Raw genomic sequence first — 20,280 nt, 5'->3', positions numbered from 1 at the left:
GCCACCAGCCTCTCAGGGCGACCTTGGTGGCACACAGTCATCCGAGCCACCTGGGGCAGCCTAAGCTAGAGACCGCTCCACAGAGGGGTGGAGAAATGCAGCTCCTCACCCACGTCACGCCAAGCTTGGGGGCCCACCCAGCGGCATGGCTTGCTCCGGGGTCCCTGAAGGCCCCGGCTGAGAACACGCTACAACCCAACTTGGCCCCGCGAGCTGCTGGTTGCAAGGTCTCTTCCACCCCACCAGCTTCCCGGCGACCAACTGCAACCCCTTCTGCTGGGTTCATAGCCCTTCTTGGCGAAGTCTATCTGTTCTAACAATCTATGAATGCTAAACTCTTTGTCTTTTCTAAAAAGACATTATTCCATTAAAAAAAAAAAAATCTGTATTTCCTCCATGTTGTGAATGATAACTGAATGCCCGAGTATAAAACTAAAACTGTAGGACAAGGCTAACAATTCTGTTTCCTCTATACCCCAGAACTAGGACTCGTTTTCTGGCAAATACTGTTGCTAATAATGAGTTGGTGGCCGTCTAATTAATTACTCCCTCATAGACATTCTATTCTCCTGCTAACTTACACCTTATCATTGTTCTGTACTCCTACTTCAATGCATTAGGTATAAATTCACCTTGGTCTATCCTACATGGTAGAGACTTTAATTTCAGTCCGAGAACACATCCTAGATCACTTCTCAAATGCTTTTCACGATTGTCTCCAATATTCCGTCTCCACTTCCAGAATTATCTTGTCATTTTCACTACACACCTGCGAGAAGTTCCCACTCTAGTCTCCTTGGTGCTTGACTGCTCTTTGCTCCAGTGTCATTTGTGTCACGCCGGGAAACCCCTCAGCCCTATTCCGCCAAGTTCCCAATTCCGTCCTCAATTGTTTCCAGTCTAGAGTACATCAAATCTGCTTTCCTTTGTAACAATAGCTGTGTTTTTTCATTTCTAAGATTTAATGAACTTTCATATCCAGCTCTTCCTTTCATCGCTGTTTTTCTCCTTCCTCGGTTTTAGCAGAACCCACGCCTTCATTTCCTTGGACACCCTAAATACGGTGATTTTACCTTGAACTGTATTTTAGACTATTCCACAGACTCAGCTTGGTTTACCATAAACTCATGTTCTATTAGTTGCTTTTCTTAGCATTAGACTCCATGTATTTTGGAAATGTGGTTTGCAGGGTGTGCACGCTTCTCCACACCTCTGCTCAGCAAGTCTCCAAGCACCTAAGTACTATGAACAGCAGCTAGAGAGACAGCGGTTTCACACATCCGGGGCCACCAGACTAGAACATGGTGCCACCATGGGTCCCATACAGACCCAGCACCCTGGCTGTCTACGACCCTGCCACTACATAGCCTGTAGCTGTGGCCCAGGCACTGACTGACACAAGCATGTCTTTCACTCCCCAGATCCCGACTTCTAAGCAAACCCTGCTCCTGCAGACCCCGGTCCACAAAAGGGCACTTGTCTACCTCTGATCCCACAGGAAGTAATGCCCCAGCTGCCGCTGCCCGCTTCTAGACCTGGGGAGAGCACGGCCACAGCAGCAGACTTCAGAGCATTTTATACACCCTTCCGTCCAGCTGCCACCCGCACTGATATTTACTTTGTAAAGCTGCCACGACTTTTTGGTTTCTGATTTTTCCATGTCATTTACTGGAGCAAAAAGCTGTGCCAATGTAGACACTCACGACGCCATGTGAGCAGAAACGTTTAACCCAATTTTTATTAACACTATCTTGTTTCAGAATTCCTGCTGTCATCAGTAATCACAGTAACCCCAATTAATTAAGCCCCAGGGATCCAGTAAGGGAGCCGGCTGTCAAATTCATCCCAATGAAATAAAATGTGAACATGTATTTCCTCAGCCACATCGTGGGTGCTCTGGCCACCAGACCGGACGGGGCGGACTGTGAAACATTTCCATCATCTCCAAAAGTTCTGCTGGCAGCTTCAGACCCACTTTTCAGTTTACTGATCTCTCTTCAGTTACACCTCATCTGCCGCTTAATCCAGCTACCGAGTTTTACTTTATGATTTGTATTTCTGGACATTCAGTTTGCTGCTTTGTAAATTTCTGTTTATCGCTTATATGTCCAAGCGTCTTCTCCATTTTTCTTTAAATTTATGAAAAACTTTCTCCTGTTTCTCATTATTCTCATATCTGAAGTCCTCAGATGCATCCTGCTATCAGTCGTTTCTACTAATTCTCATATCTTGTATGAGTGCTGGAATTTCTCCTGAACAACTCATCCTGCATCTGACTTATCTTTGGGAATTCTTGGGTCCCAGCTTGAAGGATCTGTCCTGCTTCTGCCAAATGACTGAGTCTTTCCAATCAGCAACCTCTTAACAATCTTTACCTCCCCTAATTTATTTTTTTTAAGTCACTTTTTTTTCTTATCAAAGTATTGTTGACACACAATGGTACACTGGTTTCAGGTACACAACAGAGTGATTCGACAAGTCTGTGCATTACACTGTTGCTCCCACATATCACCATACATGCTACAATATCACGGTCTATGGTCCCTGTGCTGCACCTTTCATGTCCATGATTCATTCCTTCTGCAACTAGAAGCCTGGACGTCCCACTCCCCTCCACACATATGACCTCTCTCCAACCTCGCTCCCCTCTGGCAACCATCAATTCTCAGTATTTATGGGTCTCTTCCTGGTTTTTGTTTATTCATTTGTTTTTGCTTTTTAGATTCCACATCTAAGTGGAATCATGACATTTGTCTTTCTCTGACTTATTTCATTTAGCATAATATCCTCTAGGTCCATCCATGTTGTAACAAATGTCAAGATTTCCTTCTTTCTATGGCCAAGTAATATTCCTGTACGCACACACCCCACATCTTTATGCATTCATCTACAATGGACACAGATTGCTTCCATATCTTGGCTACTGTAAGTAATGTTGCAATAAACACACAGGTGCATATATATTTTTGAATTAGTGTTTTCATTTTCTTTGGCTAAGTACCCATTAGTAGAACTACTGGATTGTATGGCATTTCTATGTTTAATTTTTTGAGGAACTTCTGTACTGTTTTCTAATTCACATTCTCACCAACAGTGCATGGAGGATTCTTTTTTATCTACATCCTTACCCATACTTGTTATTTCTGGCCTTTTTAATTCTAGCCATTCTGACAGGTAGGAGGTGCTATCTCGTTGTTTAGATTTGTGTTTCTCTGATGATGAGTGATGGTGAGCATCTCTTCATGGGCTTCTTAGCCATCTGGATGTCTTCTCCGGAAAAATGCCTATGCAGGTCCTCTGTCTACTTTTTAACTGAATTATCTGAGGTTTTGTGGTGTTGAGTTGAGTTCTTTATATATTTGGACATTAACCCCTCATCAATGTCTTACCTCCCGTAGTTTCTGATTTCACTTAGTTTTAGAACTCTGTGGACTCCTTGGTTTTGTACCAACTCTGATACATATAAAAAGACACCATGAAATGTTTATCTGGTATTTGAGTAGATTCAGTGCAATTACTGTCCAAGATCAAATCCACTCCAAAAATCTGCAGTCCACACTCATCATTCCACAGCTGTTTCTTTGCTCTTTGGGTATGGCTCTGATTTTGTGTCTTTCTTAGCTGATATGTACATTTATGGGTGCCTGTTTTAAACGGAAGCTTGCCAAGTTTTCTTTATCTCTGAAATGCATAAGACAACAGCAGTATCTTACAACATCCCTAGACAGGTTTTTTTTTTCTTTTTTCCTTCCCTATTCGCTAATTTGGTCTCAAACTTTCATTTAAGGACTCAAGTTTTTCTTCAAGTCAAGATAATTTTCATTTTAATTCTCTACTATCAGTTAAGTGGAATCTCCTGGATTTTTCTTCTCCAGGTCTCTCATTCATCTTTTTATCCTTTCCTCTGCAAGATTAACTCAAGGGTGTTCCCCATATAAAGGATTCAGTCAACCCTGCAACATCTGCTAAGCTATGTACCATCACTGCCTCCCCTTCAATTCAGAAACCATGTCTGCTACTTGGAAACTTCTCCTGAATTCAAATTAGTCCATTTCCCCCAGCTTTTCCGCTGACATTTTCAGTGGCAAATTTTATAAGGGGATATTTGTTCAAATTTTCCAGACTTATACAATTCTCATCTTCCTTTCTCTTTCTCCATGCCCCACAGGCACCAATGCTGACTGAACATGAGGAATTGACCCTGGTCACAGACCTTGGTGACTGTGAGAAGGAGTAGAGGGCCATCCCAAGGGCGCCATCACCTGGTCAACGGATCTGCCTCCTGGATCTGTGACCACAGATTCCACCATACTCCCCAACCTCTAACCAACACAAGTGTCCTCACTGGGAGTCACTGCAGACTCCCAGTACAAGACTGGGACCAGACCCCAGACTGGGCCAAGTACAAGGCAGGGGTGAATACTGCCAGAGAGTCCCGGCCATGTCTGAGATCAACTGCAGAAAACACTCCCTCAAGACATTTTTAGATCAAGATCTGCTTCCTACTGGCCTGGCCCCCAGGTTGCGTGCTCTCCTGGGTCCTCTGTGGCATGCTGAGAAATTCCAGTGCAGGTCTGATATCCTGCCTGTGCTGTTTTCCCCCTGCATGCAGCAAACTAGAGCAGTCAGCCCATCTCTGAATTCAGCCTCGTCTTCCCAATTTCACAAGAACTCCTCATAGAACTTTTGCCCTTTTTCAGAACAAGTAAAGACTTAAAAATTCTATTAACATTTTAAATAGGGAGGCAAAGCAGGGAGGAAGGTAAGCTGGGCACTGGTATCATCACTTTGGTCCTGAAGCCCTCATCTCCCTTTTATTCCTTAAGGAAACTTCTAACTGAAGCATATGTTCAGCAAAGCAACACACCCTAAATGTAGAACAAAAATAAGAGGAACAATATTCTGACTCTACTACCTTTTATTCCTTCTTGTCTTCTTAAATTTCATACAAATGAAACCATAGATACTGTTTTATGTCTTCCTTCTTTCATGCAATGCCGTTTGCCCTCATTGCCAAGGGTAGCAATGGCCCATCTTTGTGCTGTGTAGTGTCGTGTGAACAATGCTAGAACTTCCTGTCGACCCTACTGCTGATAGAGATGCTTCTTTTCAGCTGGAGGTGATCATGAACGTGTGGTTCTGGACGTCTCACACGTGTCTTCTGGCGTGCCTCTGTCTGGGCCTTCGTGGGGCACGTACTTGGGACCTGAACTGCTGGAGCATAATGTATCCACTGGCTGTATTCCACCAGCTCTAGGAGATCCTGCCACGGCTTCTCAAAGAGACTGCACCAACTTACAGGCCTGCAAGTGCTGGATGGGACTTCCAGTTGCTTCAGATGCCCTGATACCATCAGTCTTTTAACTGCGGTCATTTCTGGTGATCGTAACGGTGTTTCATCGTAGTTTCAACTTGCGTTCCCCTGCTTTCTAATAATGCCGAATGGACACCCTTTCCTATGTTTACTGTGCACCTGAATGCCATCTTTTTAAGCATCTTTTCAAGTATTTGGCCATTTCTGGTTGTCACTTTCATATTTACAAGTGTTTTATACTCTTTACATATTCTGAATGAAAATCCTTTTTCCAATATCTATGGCAAGGACACCGCATGGTTGGCATTTCATTCAGTTGTGTCTTCTAATCAAGAGACGTCCTTAGATGTTAACAAAATCTCTTCTTTTATGCTTAGGTGCTTTCTGTGTGCTGTTGAAGAAATTTAATCTACCCAAAGGCTATGAGAATATGTTCCTGTATCTTCCGTTACAAGTTTAACTTACACAACTGAAGAAACTCAGTTTGGCCAAAAAACTGCTCAAGGGGAGGACTGAGAAATGTGGCTAGAGCAATATACCAGGTCCAGATCATAACGGGTTTTGAAAGCTAGGTTAATTTAGCCCCCCCCCCTTTTTTTTTTTTTAAGGGCCATGGGCATCCTCTGGACCAGGGCTCCCCAGGCCTTTTTTCACCATCGCCCTTTCCTTCCTGTGCAATTTAAACACCGTGTACCTGTTTATATGCTGTAGCAGGCCTGCAGAGGGCTGCAAACCATTATGTTAATCCAAGAGTTCCTGCCTCTCCGGAACAAATTTTTGACCCCTCTGGGGTGATGATATCACTCTGTTAAAAAATGCATGCTCTAGACAGTCTTAAACAAAAAGGAACATAATCAGACGTGCATCATAAAAAATACAACTCTGACAAAAAGAGTGGTCTGGAACAATGGGATACTGGAATATGAGGAAAGCCAGTAGAAACTGAATGATCCAGGTCAGAGAGGACAGAAAACACCCCAGGACAGTGGAAGGGAGGATGGACACATGCAAAGAGGTGACAGGAGCAGGTCCTAAAAACAAATGTGCTTCCGACTACAGCCCAGGATGATCTGGGATGAGCGGAAACCACAGACCTACTCAGGTTGATGTCTATAACCGTTATCTGTAGGGAAGCATGGTACCAAGGGACACGGAAATAAAAAATACATAAGTACTACACACAGATACAACAAAAACAGTAGAGAGATCAACGGATGAAGAAGAAATCAACTGTGGTGAGAGGTTCACAGATGATCGTTTTGGAAATTCTACTCCATGACTCACAGATTACTTTAACTAAATTATTTTATTAGAAGGGAATATATAAAACGATCATGTGCGATTCTGTAAACTGCGTATTTGTGTGCAAACTGGTAAAAGTGGATTGTTTTTGAAAAGGAAGAACAGCCAACTTGAGTCATCCTTATAGCCTTCTACCTATAAAATTTTGAGGAATTCCTCTCCCCCGGGGAAACCAATGCAAAGATAAGATAGGACTGAATTACAGAAGATGAAATAGTTCCTAATCATATTTTCTAAATAGTCGAATCTTTTCTAATTATTTGAAAAGACGGCAATGCTAGACCATGAAATGGAAGTCTTAAAAGGAAGAGAGAGGAGCGAGAAACAGCAGTCCTGGCAAGAAAAAAATTCTGAGAAAAAGAAGAGTGTTTTCAAGAATGCTTTTTGCTCATAAACACATCTCATTTTTAAGTCATGTTGGATAAATTATCGAAAATATTGAAACGATAAAGCAGATTTCATTTAAAACACAGACTGAGGCGGTACAAAGCACGACTGTATTCCTGCCTCCCTGCAGTTAGTCCGACGTTCTCCATACACGGCCGTGCACATGCACGTGCGCGCACCTGTGACAGGGCAGACGAAATACACTAGGCTCGGCACACACCGCCCTTAGAATAAGGTTGCAGAGTGCCGGCGCCTGGCCCACCAGCGGAGGGCAGGGCCTGGCTCTACCGCACGCCCACGTGTTACATGCTGCGACAGCGCTGCGTCACCGCTACGTCAGCGCAGACAGCTGCCCTGCACTCACAGTCTGACCTGGCGGGGTCGGACTTGGGAAAAGCTTCCGGGTCATTCCTGTATAGCTTCCCCATTAGAACCACGTCAGACGGAGACGACCCGTGTCGCCTGGTGGCATTTCTGGCACAAGGCCTTAGACATCCACAGGCAGCAGCCTCTCTGCCCGCGGCACTGCTTCTCCTCAGCACCAAGTCCTCAGTACTCAGCACCTCAGTACCTCAGTACCTCGTGAAAGACCCTTCCCCCAGTTAACTAATTAACTGCTCTTTTGCCTTTCTGTAACCGCTTGGCTTTTAGGGGGTGATACTGGTCTCCTGTTTGAACAAGATACCTTCTGCTAATAGCCGAGGCATAGGCAGGAGGCAGGGGGCCGCATAGTCACGTAGGCAGGATGCTTCTCTGCTGAGTAATAAGGTCCAACTCCCCCTCCTCACTCCCCCTTCCCGCCTTTTTCTTCGCGCGCGGGTCCTCCAAAGCCAATCCGCAAACACCAAGTATGCCTTTTTCAAATGTTCAAGTTGTCAGCCAATCAGCTCTGCCCCATCCAAAACTTGTTTGTATCTGTCTATAAAAATCCTGCACCACCCCAGCCTGGGGTGCTCAGCTAGCAGGAGCTGCTGACCACCCGCAGGCGCCTGCGCTACAATAAAGAACCTCTTGCTGTTTGCATCCTGTGGCAGTGTTGAATTCTTGGGTAAGGGGATCCGCGGGTCTTACACTCGTACGGAAGTACTCAGTACCCAGTCGCAGCGCAAGATCGATATTCTCCGCCGGCGGGAGCCTTCCGTGAGACCCTGGGACCCGAGCCCCCGCCCGGAAGCAGAGCAACAGCCAGCAGCGCCCCTTCCCCGCAGGGGGACCGCGCCGCAAGGGGAGCAAGCCCCACGGCCCTCTCCACACCACCTCCGGGCACTCACCACAAGTTGACGAAGTTGATGAAGCTCGGGGAGAACTCGCGTTCTTCGGAGTTGCTCAGCTGCGGAGGGTCCCCTTTCACGACTTGCGTGAGCTGATCGAACACACTGTTCCACTTCGGGTAAGGAAACCGACCTGTGGCTAACTCGTACTGCAGAGAACAGGGGAGAAAGCACGCTGCGCGTTATCACTGCTCCTCACGAACACCACGTGGAAAATCTGAACTCCAAGCAAAACTCTTGTGAAGACTTGAATCCAACCCAGATAAGGGTGAGGTGAGGTTTTTGCAATTATAAGGGGAGGCGGAAAAGGTATTTAGAAATCAAGAGGCTGTAAAATCAACTGAGCTCAAGGATGGGGCCAAAGGGAAAACCTAGACAATGTCGCCACCGCCTAAGCGTCAGGGCAGCCCTTGATTCAGATGCCTTTATATGAAGGACCCTGGAAGGCTGGTTCTAGAACTTTACTGGTGCAAAAGGTGCACAATTTGTCATTATCTGAATGGAAGTGGTCAGTCATTTCTTCTTATATATATGTTTTTTTTTAAGATTTATTTATTTGACAGAGATCACAAGGAGGCAGAGAGGCAGGCAGAGAGAGAGGAGGAAGCAGGCTCCCCACTGAGCAGAGAGCCCGATGCCAGGTGTGGTCAGTCATTTCTAAGGTAAGAGAACTTGCAACCAACAAAAGCCCAACCTGAGCTCTGAAGAAGCAACATGCACATTCTGTTCTCCAGGAGTCCTGTGGTCACTACAACTTCACCCACAAGCAGGTATTACCACACCTGAAGAAATCAGGTCTGGGCTCAACCCCAAACCCTGAACCCCAAAATGGCACTCGGGGCAGATATATCTCTAAATCACACCAAACTAGATCTGAAGGTTCTTACAGACCCGCGTCCCAATGCACCAAAGTTCAAACATATTGGGCTGTATTCTTATCTTTCTCTCACTCTGTTCTGGGGATAATGAAAACCAAAAAATTGTGCTTTTTCCAAAAAATAGGTTTAAATCTGTGGCATGGCCTAAATGAACCCCGTGCCAGGTGCACTGATAGGTGACAGGTAATGGGAGGGGGGAGACCTCCAAGGTCATCCGAGAAGGTATCTGAGAGAGAGCACTGTCTGAGGACACCGTCTCAGAGCTTCTTCAGCTCAGGGCTACTGGATGGTGTTGATTTAGTCAAGTATTAAATTACTAATTTATTAAATTACTAGTTTAGTTACTAGTGAAAGGGAAGCTACCATGCAAACATAAGGGCATCCTCCAGAAGGAGGCTGGGCTGGGAAGTTCTTTGCCCTAAGATGGCGCCTTCAGCTCACCACTGTCCCCAGTTACACACGCCTGTTGGGGAGCAGCAGGCACGCCACACACATGCAGAAATTCAGGCCTCTAAGGTTTCTTTCCAATATAAATACAAATTCTTAGGATGAAGTAAACTTTATTGGTTATTCACAACACTAGGAATAACTTCATCAGATTCATTCTGGAGAACAGATGTTAGTAAGAGAAGGAAAAGGTAAAATGCACCACAGAAAGTGAAGGACTTAGGAACTTAGAAATTAATTTCACAGATTTCTTAATTTGTATAAGATTATTCACATGGAAAATAGATTAGGAAGCAATTTTAAGTACTGAATGCCTTGCTTTTAAACAAAATTTAGTCAGATATATTAAAAGAACTTACTGAAAACGTTTCTGTTAAAACTTTTCACAAAACAAAATTCTGTTTGTAAGCTGAAGTAAATACTCCCTTTAAACATAACTGGTTTGGACGTAGGTATTTCTCAATCGTGACTATCCTTTATATGCACATGGTTAGGTACTCAGCAGGACGCTACAGATCGTGCTGTAGGCCTCTGGACCAGTCACCACAGGGCATCACCTAAAAGATGCCCAAGTTCTATGTTCTCTCCTAACTAAAGAAGAAGGGCTTACTTCTCTCTTTTGGTCAGTTGGCTTCACAACAAGAAAAAACTCCATGACGTATCGCTCGTACCACGTTATAAGGGAAACCGGATGGAGTCTTCTGCAGAGGTCAGCCCCTAGCCTTAACTGTGGGTACAGAGAATTCATCATGCCCGGCAACGTGACTCAGCAGGATCGCTAACAAGGGTATGTGACTGCCATCTACAGGAAGATCTCAAGGCCACATAATGCCAATGAACAGATGGAGAGTATTTAGTAAGCTACAAAAAAAAATTCTCTGCTCAGAACCTGTGTTACCTCTGGGCCATGGGACCTTATTAAAAATGGGAGGAAACTGAAGGGAAGCTTTAGGCTGCCTCCCAAATAGGACACAGCTCCATCTAGTGATAGGAAATCCCACAATGTAGAAGCACCTGTCCAGAGTCAGAAGAATGCTACCAAGCCGTGGTATGTCAGGAAGCACAAGAAAATAAATCTAAAGCTTTAAACCAAAATTTAGGAATAAGGAAGTAATAAGCAAATACAGATACTTCTAAGACAGAAGGAAAATTTTAGTACAGTCATAGATGAGAAAGAAGAGTTTATTTCAGGTGCCTGGGTGGCTCCGTGGGTTAAGCCTCTGCCTTCAGCTCAGGTCATGATCTCAGCGTCCTGGGATGGAGCCCTGCATCGGGCTCTCTGCTCAGCTCCCCCTCTCTCTCTCTGCCTCCCTCTCTGCCTACTTGTGGCCTCTCTCTGTGTCAAATAAATAAAATCTTTTTTAAAAAAAGTTTATTTCATTGCACTTAGTTGCAAATTAAGTAGCTTTCTCACTCTTCTTTCTCAGCACTGTTTTAAGGTAGAACTTTTATTCGAATTCTCACCTAGGTAGTTGGTATTCCTCCAGAAATGAATTACTTTATACTCACCATCTGTGACTTTTCTATTCAGTGAACAGAAGATTCCAAGTAGAAACAATGTTCATACACGTAAACATGTCTGCCGGACACCCTGCTCTTTTTCTTTTTTTTTTTTTTAAAGATTTTATTTATTTATTTGACAGACAGAGATGACAAGTAGACAGAGAGGCAGGCAGAGAGAGAGGAGGAAGCAGGCTCCCTGCTGAGCAGAGAGCCTCATGTGGGGCTCGATCCCAAGACCCTGAGATCATGACCTGAGCCGAAGGCAGAGGCTTTAACCCACTGAGCCACCCAGGTGCCCCCGGACACCCTGCTCTTGCCCGAGGTGGGAGGAGCCACCCTCCCCGTCCCTCTTCCTGATGCAGGTGTGACTCCTAGTACCTCTGCCAAGAGATCCAAAAGCACAACGGAGGGCGCAGAGATACCGCAAAAAACCTTGAGGGAAACCATCAACTCTGGTTTGATTTTCAAAGTAAAACACAGACTTTTCAATCGGAGAAAGACAACTATCATATGATCTCCCTGATATGAGGAAGTGGAGATGCAACGTCGGGGGCTTGGGGGGTAGGAAAAGAATAAATGAAACAAGATGGGATCAGGAGGGAAATAAACCGTAAAAGACTCTTAATCTTCACAGAACAAACAGGGTTGCTAGGGGGAGGGGGGTCAGGAGAGGGTGGTGGGGTTATGGACATTGTGGGGGGGTGGGGGGCTGTGCTGTGGTGAGTGCTGTGACGTGTAAACCTGGCAATTCACAGACCTATACCCCTGGGGCTAAAAATACATAATATGTTTATAAAAAAATTAAAAAACACAGACTTTTTCCCAACAACTAGAAGACAGAGTCCCTGTGATTATAACTATAGAGGAAAAAATAGATAAGTAAAGTCAAAGACTAGAAGAGAAAAAAAAAAAGCAGTTCTCAGGAGGGGTGGAAGGCTGATAAGATTTTCTTTCCATTCTGAATTTCCTGCTACAGTACTGTGATGAACATACCAATGTGATCCCCAAACTCCAGACATCAGAACGGACGTCATATCCTTGTCGTGACGCGCTCGGGTCTATTCTTTCAGGCTGGAACAGAAAGAGAAGTCATGGTCATTAATTATGCATATTCTCAAGGAACATGATGGAAGCAACAGCTGGGTAGGGAGCTGAAATGCCAGCATACTCCTAGAAGAATCCACGTGTAGGGTCAGACTGGGAGTAACAGGAAGCCATCATCATAATGAAAACCAACAACAATAACACCCAACCCATTACCACCTCCATAAAGGGAACACAAAGCAATTCTTCTAATTTTTACCCCCAAGGACTCACCAGCATTTACAAACCGGAAGCTGAGAACAAAGAAAAAAGGAAGAAAAGTGGAAAAGTGAAAAAAATTAAAGAATTACAGGGTCAGATTAGTAAAAACAAACAAAAAAGCAAAAACAAGAAAAAACAAACAAAAAAAAGACTAAGTCTTATCTGTTTCACTGAATAAGGCCACACCACAATATATCTGAAATACAAGAGCAAACATGAGCTAATTTCATTGCAATTACTCCACCCATTCTTCATCATAAAGCTAAAGGCATCACTATGCATATCTTTAAAGACATCTATTAGTCATTTTTAACCAAATTAAGGCACTGTCAAAATATATTATCCTATCATCCAAACAGCAAAAATCATCTTTAGTAGTTTCCATGAAGAGAGCATTCTTCACATTTCCTTGAAATAAGGGACCATGATTTACACAGTGCATCAGGGACGGAGAAGGAGGTAGAGAACCAGGAGCACAGAGCTGGCAATGATCCTTACCGAAGGCTGAGAGTCACTGCTATTGAAAGAAATGTGCAGAAGTGCAGAATTGACTGTGTTATAAATCCTGCCTGTCAGCAACAACTTATTTGGAGACCTATTTTACACATTTTTGTTTTGAGCATGAGTACTGTGGCTGCATAAATAAATATTCACTGGGAGCTACTTAGTTTTTAGCTGTAAAAAATGTGTATTTAGGATAAGATATAAGGTACCCAGAAATCCCAGATAGTCAACCAAGAGAGGAAAATACTCTGTCCAACAACAGCAGGTTACACATTTTTCTCAGGCTCTCATGGAACATCCACTGATATGGACCATGTTCTGGGACATAAAACACACCTTATTTTTAAAATGAGAATCATGCAAAGTGTGTCACAAAATCACTAAATTAGAAATCATTAAGAGAGAGTTACCTGGGAAGTCCCCAAGTATTTGGAGATTAGGCAATACACGGATCACAGAGAAAGCCTCAGGTAAAAAACAACAACAAAAACAAATTTTGCACTAAATGAAAATGAAGTAGAACTTATCAGACGTTGGAAAATGCAGCAAAAGTAGTATTCAGGGGGAAATTCATAGCGCTAATGCAACTAAAAGACAAGACAGATGGCAATCAACACCTCACTTTAAAACTTTAAGGAATTAGAAACAGAAGAACAAGTAAAATAGAGAAAAACAAGCAAACAAAAAAAACACACAATGAGAAAAGACAACAAAACCCAAAAGCATTCTCTGGAACGCTCAATAAAATTGACAAACTTTCAGCTACACTGACTAAGTGAAAAGGAAAGACAATCAGATGACTAAAATCAGAACAAAAGAGGGGACATAACTACCACTCTTCCAGAAACTGAGGAAATGGACATATTTTTTTTTTAATGAAACCTATCAAAAAGAATACAGAAATCTGAATAGACTTAAAACTACTTTTTCGGGGCACCTGGGTGGCTCAGTGGGTTAAAGCCTCTGCCTTTAGCTCAGGTCATGGCCCCAGGGTCCTGGGATCAAGCCCCACATCAGGCTCTGTGCTCGGTGGGGAGCCTGTTCTCCCCTCTCTCTCTGCCTGCCTCTCTGCCTACTTGTGATCTCTGTCAAATAAATAAATAAGATATTTAAAAAACAAAACAAAACAAAACCTACTTTTGCAATGAATTTGTTATTAAAAATCTTCCCATGAAAAAAAGCTGAAATCCAGATGGGTTCTGGTAAACTCTTTCAACCATGCAAGGGAGTAATAACACCAGTCTAACACAAATGTCTTTTGAAAATGTTTTATGAGGCCAATATAATCACTTATGGAAACCTAATAAAGACATCACAACACAATTCATAACCCTCATAAACACAGACACAAAAACTGTTAACAAAAATAATGAGAAAATCCAATTGGCAACATGTGAAGAGGTAATAATTGGGACCAAGTTGTGTTTATCTCAGGAATACAATACTGACTTAAAACTTCAAAAGCAATCTGATGTAACATATTTTCAGAAAAATGAAGAAATATCTTATCTTCGTCTTAATAAATGTAGGCATCTAACAAAATTCAAAATTCAGTTCTTAGAACACTAAGAGAAAAGAAGGAAACTTCATTTCACAAAGGGCATCCAAAAATCACTTATAGCTAACATCATACTTACCTCTGAAATCCAGAACAGCCCCTTCCTTATTAAATGTGGAATAAGGTACAACTTCTTTACTTTTTAAAAGATTTTATTTATTTATTTGACAGAGAGAGAGAGAGAGAGAGCACAAGCAGGGGGACCTCCAGGCAGAGGGAGAAGGAGAAGCTGACCACCCCTCAACTGAGCAGGGAGCTTGATGCGGGACTCGATCCCAGGACCCTGAGATCATGACCTAAGCAGAAGACAGATGCTTCACCAACTGAGCCACCCACGCACCCCCGAGGTACAACTTCTATTCAGCATTGTATTGGAGGTCCTAGCCAATATAAAAAGACAAAGAAAAAACAAAACAAAAACAAACACTATTTTGAACACAGACACCTGAACTTCTGCAACTGTTTACACAGAAAATCCCTACTAAAACTAAAGTGAAACTAGCAAGGACCCAGGGCACAATGACAAAATATGCAAATCGTCTGTCTTTACCTACAACAAGAAAAACACTGGAAGGGGCCCCTGAGTGGTTCAGGCAGGTAAGCATCTGACTCTTGATCTCAGCTCAGGTCATGATCTTGGGGTCCTGGGATTGAGCCTTGTGTCAGGCTCTGTAATCAGTGTGGAGTCTGCTTGTCCTTTTCCCCCTGCTCCTTCTCCCACTCGCTCTTTTTCTCAAATAAATAAACTCTTTTTTTTATAAAACAAAAATATGAGGTGCCTGGGTGGCTCAGTGGGTTGAGTCGCTGCCTTTGGCTCAAGTCATGGCTTTGGGGTCCTGGGATCAAGCCCCGCATTGGGCTTTCTGCTTGGCGGGGAGCCTGCTTCCCGCTCTCTCTGTCTACCTCTCTGCCTACTTGTGATCTCTGTCAAAACAAACAAACAAACAAACAATAAATCTTTAAAAATATATAAAAAATAAAATCTTTTAAAAAAAAAAAGAAAAGAAAAACACTGGAATACATTTTAAAATTCCATTTATAATAGTGGCATCAAGAAACATGCATTCCTTAGGAATAAATTTAAGAGTTCAAGAGATCCTACACTGAAAACTACAGAACACTACTGACAGCAAAACGACCTCAATAAATGGAAAAACACCAGGTACTGAAAAACTCGGTAATGCCAAGATGCCCACAGGTCAATGTATGAATAAACTGTGGTCTATCAGTAGAATGCAGATCTTCTCAGCAATCAAAAGAATAAACTAACTAACACACATCAAAAACAGGGCTATCTCTTCAAAACATTACGCTGAGAGAAAGAAGGCAAGACACTAACCAGTACATGGTGTAAGATGACAATTAGATGAAACTCCAGGAAAGCAAATCCAACTGACACTGACAGAAAACAGGACCAATGATCTTTTTTTGGTGACATACATCTTCATCTCTTGATTGATGAGGTGATTACCTAACTACATCTGTCAAAATCCAAAGTGTATACTTAAAACAGGAGCCTACCATTTGTGGTTCTGGTGGTCGTGTCCTTCTGAAACTGTTGTATGCTTATATCAAAGGGCTGGAATTTCTAGCACATGTGTGGTAAGAAAACTGACCCAACTCCTATAAGTCAGTCAAACAAGGGTTTCACTTCCTTTCATGTCACTTGATATTTATTATTCACTAGGGACAGACACTTACTTAAGTTACATGATTACTGGAATATTTTTTGCTCATGAGGGATGTAAATGATTTCTGTTCAGTAACCCCAGAAGTTTACATCTTTATGGACGGGGAGATGATGATCTCCCCGTCCATAAAGATTTCTGAATGAGCCATCCCATCCCAGCGTTCTTTCCTCGGGGACCATAAATACTGAATTACACAAATGTTCTTGAGCTAGTCTCACCTTCCTGCCTGCCCAGTGTTCTTATGAATGAGTTAAATGTATTTTTGATAGGTTCTTTCTTTATTTGTATGTATAGTATTTTTAACATTTTGAAAATTATTCTTTGAGAGAAGTAGATATCTAAGATTCATGAACTAAAGATCCCACATCCCAAAGCTAAATCCAAAATATAGGTCTGAAAAACACAAAGCCTTCTGGGGTGCCTGGGTGGCTCAGTGGGTTAAAGCCTCTGCCTTTGGCTTGGGTCAGGATCTCAGGGTCCTGGGATCCAGCCCTGTGTTGGGCTCTCTGCACAGTGGGGAGCCTGCTTCCTCCTCTCTCTCTGCCTGCCTCCTCTGCCTACTTGTGATCTCTGTCAAATAAATACATAAAATCTTTAAAAAAGAAAAAAAGAAGAAGAAAAACAAAAAGGCTGTTAAAATTATAAAGTTTAAAAACATCAACTCGAAGAATAGGATATGTAACATTAACAAAAACGGCAACAACAACAAAAAAAGATAAGACAATTTTATATCCAAAAGTATGTATAAAATATACAACTCAAGTTACTCTGTATTGAAATATATAAAATAAAAACCAAGAAATAAGGAGAAACTGACAATCATAATGTTAACAGATTTTGAACAAATCCTTAATTTTCTTGGATTAAAGAGGCAAAAAAAAAGGGGTGCTGAATAAATGTACTTAATAATACAGAACAGGCATTTTCCAATATTTCATTTTTAGTTGGACACTGATCATGCTAAAAAGACTCTCACTATGTCCCAATAGGCAGAAATGTACAGGCTAAAAAGCTTTGAAAGGAAGTAATAAGCCAAAAGATTAAAAAGAATCAATGAAACACTTTGTAGTGGTTAGCTATGATGTGTAACAAATTATCCTAAAACTGAGTAGCTTTAAAACAACAAACACTTATTATGTCACAGTTTCAGTGAGTCAGGATTCAGGGACTACTTCTGATGAGTGGTTCTGACTCAGGGCGTCTCATGACTACAGTCAGGAAGTTGGGCAGGACTGACGACTTTACTGGGTTTCTGGAAGATTTGTCAACAGGCTCATATACACAGTTCCTGGCAGGAAGCCTTAGTTCGTCACCACATGAATCTCTCATAAAGCTGCTTTAAGTGTCTAAACAACATGGTAGTTGGCTCTCCCCAAAGTGAGCAATCCAAGAAAGAAAGAAGAAAGAAGCTACAATGCTTTTTTATGACCTACTCTCAGAAGGGACACAACGTCCTTCCTGCCTTATGTTCTTCAATAGAAGTGACTTGCAAAGTTCAGTCCATGCATCAGGCTTATTTGGTCTCCACCTTTTAAAGGGAGGTGTTTTAAAGAAACTGTAGACAAATGTTTAAACTACCACATATTTGGATATTTAAAAACATTCCAGAAAATAGCTCTTAACATCTAACATTTAAAACAACTACGAAAACAAAAATATGTATGTGTATGCACAGACACATGCATACACACCCACACACGTGCTGATGCTGAGGAAATAGTAAAATTTCACAGGTTTTAAAGAATTCTCTCTCTTTCCTCAAAGACTCCTGACTAAGATGGATTTCAATCTCAAGGAACAGAAAACTATCCCACCACCGATGTTCTGAAGTGTGGGGAAACTTTTTTGAGCTCAAGGAGGTCAAAGATGTTTCACTCATGAGCTAATTACTAACTTTTTACTATAAATAAAATAAAGATGGAAATTTTCCCAGTTTGATTTTTAAAGCTGGCATAGCCCATATAAAACCTTCACAACATGAACTATAACTAATCTCATTTAAACATTTTCATGCAGAAATTATCATATTAACATACCAAATGTAAAAATACATTAAACATATAAACTGTGAGTTGGGATTATTTCTCAAATGCCGGAATGATTCAACCACAGGAAAGAGAGGTTACTATGTTCATCCTATCAGTAGATATGCAGGGAGCAACATTGCCTCATGGACTGAATGACACCAAAAAAGGCACTTAATAAAATTTTAACAGCTGTTCCTGATTCATTCTCATCTTCTCTCTCTCTCTCTCTCTCTGTCTCTCTCTCTCTCTCTCTCTCTCTCACACACACACACACACACACACACACAGAAATGCACAGAGACTTAAATCAGAAGAGTCTAAAAAAAACATGAGAATCCTATCAATATTGTCAATCAACATCTAGATGTTCTAGGCAAAGCAACAGAAGTAAATATGAGAAAAATAAATACATACACATGTATGAGAAAGATCAATAAATATGAAGAGGGCCAAGGCAAAAATTATGTGCAGAATGGTACCTGGAGTACCGTCTGCAACCTATTAAAAAATCAGGCAGATGAGTAATTTGGCTGGTTATAAAATTAACATATCAATCTAACTAGCTTTCCTCTGCATATCAGCAATTATTAGGAAAACACATCATATTACATTCAAAATAGTAACAAAAACTGTCTTAGCACCCAAGAACACAATGGGGAACAAAGACTTGGGTCTCCAAGGGCTCGCAATCTGTTTGGGAGAGATACTGAAACCAACAGTCGGGTAGTGATGAGGGTTTCGAAGCCGAGCAGGGTCAAGGAGGTTGAGAGAGAAATGGAGGGCACCATGTCACATGCGGTGATCCAGGATGTTTTATCGATGCATTTGCTCCCAGACCTAACGGAAGTGAAAAACTGGCACACTAAAAATATTCACAGGGGAGAGAGTTCAAAGAAGAAAGGAAGAGACCCTGAGGCAGGAATTCCCTCTCATATATATGTGGAACGGAGAGGTCAGCGAGCTGGACAAATGAGGCTGGAGATAACATGAGGGTGACTCAGAGAGAGCCTTGTAGACCCACTGTGAGGATGTGGGGGTGAAGGGGCATCATCTGACAGTGCCTGGAAAGGAGAGCCGGCTGTTGCGCTGAGCACAGACTATGCAGTAGAGCAAGGTCAAGCAGGGACACCATTCTGGGGATGACAGCCATCAGGCAGGTGAGAAACGCCAGTGGCCTAGGAACCTCAGTGGTTTTTAAAAAGACAATGGGTTCCGTGCCTTCAAAGTAAAGCAGACAAGCCTTTGCTTATGGACAGGAGACAGAATATGGAAAGTAGAATGAAATGAAACTCCCAAGTCTGAACAACTAGAAAGAGGAGTTCGTATTTACTAAAATATAGACAAACTGGGGCAGGGAGGTGGGGAGCAGGAAGGGAGGCAGCCCCCAGCTCTTGTAGGAAGCAGAAAGGTGATATGATGAGGTCGAGAGCTCGGTAATGGACTTCTTGTATCCATGACTTCTATGGGACCTATGAAGGGTCATAAAGTAGGAAACCAGAGACATGGTTTTAGAACTGACAGGTAAGGTGTGGGCAGGAAAGAAATTATCAGCATTCATCATTCCTGAGCACCCAATAAATGACAGATGCTGCACTTTGCTGAATAAAAGAGACAGAAAGAATTAATACTTGGGATTGAATGAACTCACTAAAACAATCAACATAGTTAAGAGGGAAAAAGAGACTGATTATCAACCCTGGAGCACACCAGTGTAAAGAGATCAAGAGGATGAGAAGGCCCTAGAGAACCGGGAGAGAAAGGCCAGCCAGACAGGTACCCAAGAGTATGTCATGTTGTGAAGCCAAGTGACCAAAGTCCTTCAAGAATGCAGTATTTTAGGGGCAAAGGGCACCTGGGTGGCTCAGTTGTTAAGCGTGTGCCTTTGGTTCAGGGCAAGATCCCAGGGTCCTGGGATTGAGCCCTGCATCAGGCTCTCTGTTTTGTGGGAAGCCTGCTTCTCCCTCTCGCACTCCCCCTGCTTGTGTTCCCTCTATTGCTGTGTTTCCCTCTGTCAAGAAAATAAATACAATCTTTAAAAACAAAATAAAGAATATAGTATTTTAAACATTACAGGAAAACTAAGGAAGATCAGG

General features: G+C 42.5%; 1 protein-coding gene across 2 annotated transcripts in view; it reads right to left on the bottom strand.

Annotated features, from left to right (window-relative positions):
* MAP2K4 (mitogen-activated protein kinase kinase 4) overlaps positions 1-20,280 on the bottom strand; it is a 132,909-nt gene that overhangs the window by 4,932 nt on the left and 107,697 nt on the right. For both annotated transcript variants that reach the window (XM_044249126.1, XM_044249127.1), the window contains 2 exons: positions 12,096-12,173; positions 8,275-8,423 (listed from right to left, as the gene is read on the bottom strand). In XM_044249126.1, the coding sequence (XP_044105061.1) occupies positions 8,275-8,423; positions 12,096-12,173 (227 nt within the window). The remainder of the gene's footprint in view (positions 1-8,274; positions 8,424-12,095; positions 12,174-20,280) is intronic.

The sequence above is a fragment of the Neovison vison genome, chromosome 5 (genome assembly GCF_020171115.1).
Source record: "Neovison vison isolate M4711 chromosome 5, ASM_NN_V1, whole genome shotgun sequence".
NCBI classification, from domain to species: Eukaryota; Metazoa; Chordata; class Mammalia; order Carnivora; family Mustelidae; genus Neogale; species Neogale vison.
Note: the sequence above shows the minus strand (reverse complement) of the source record. Positions and strands in the feature narration are given on the sequence as shown.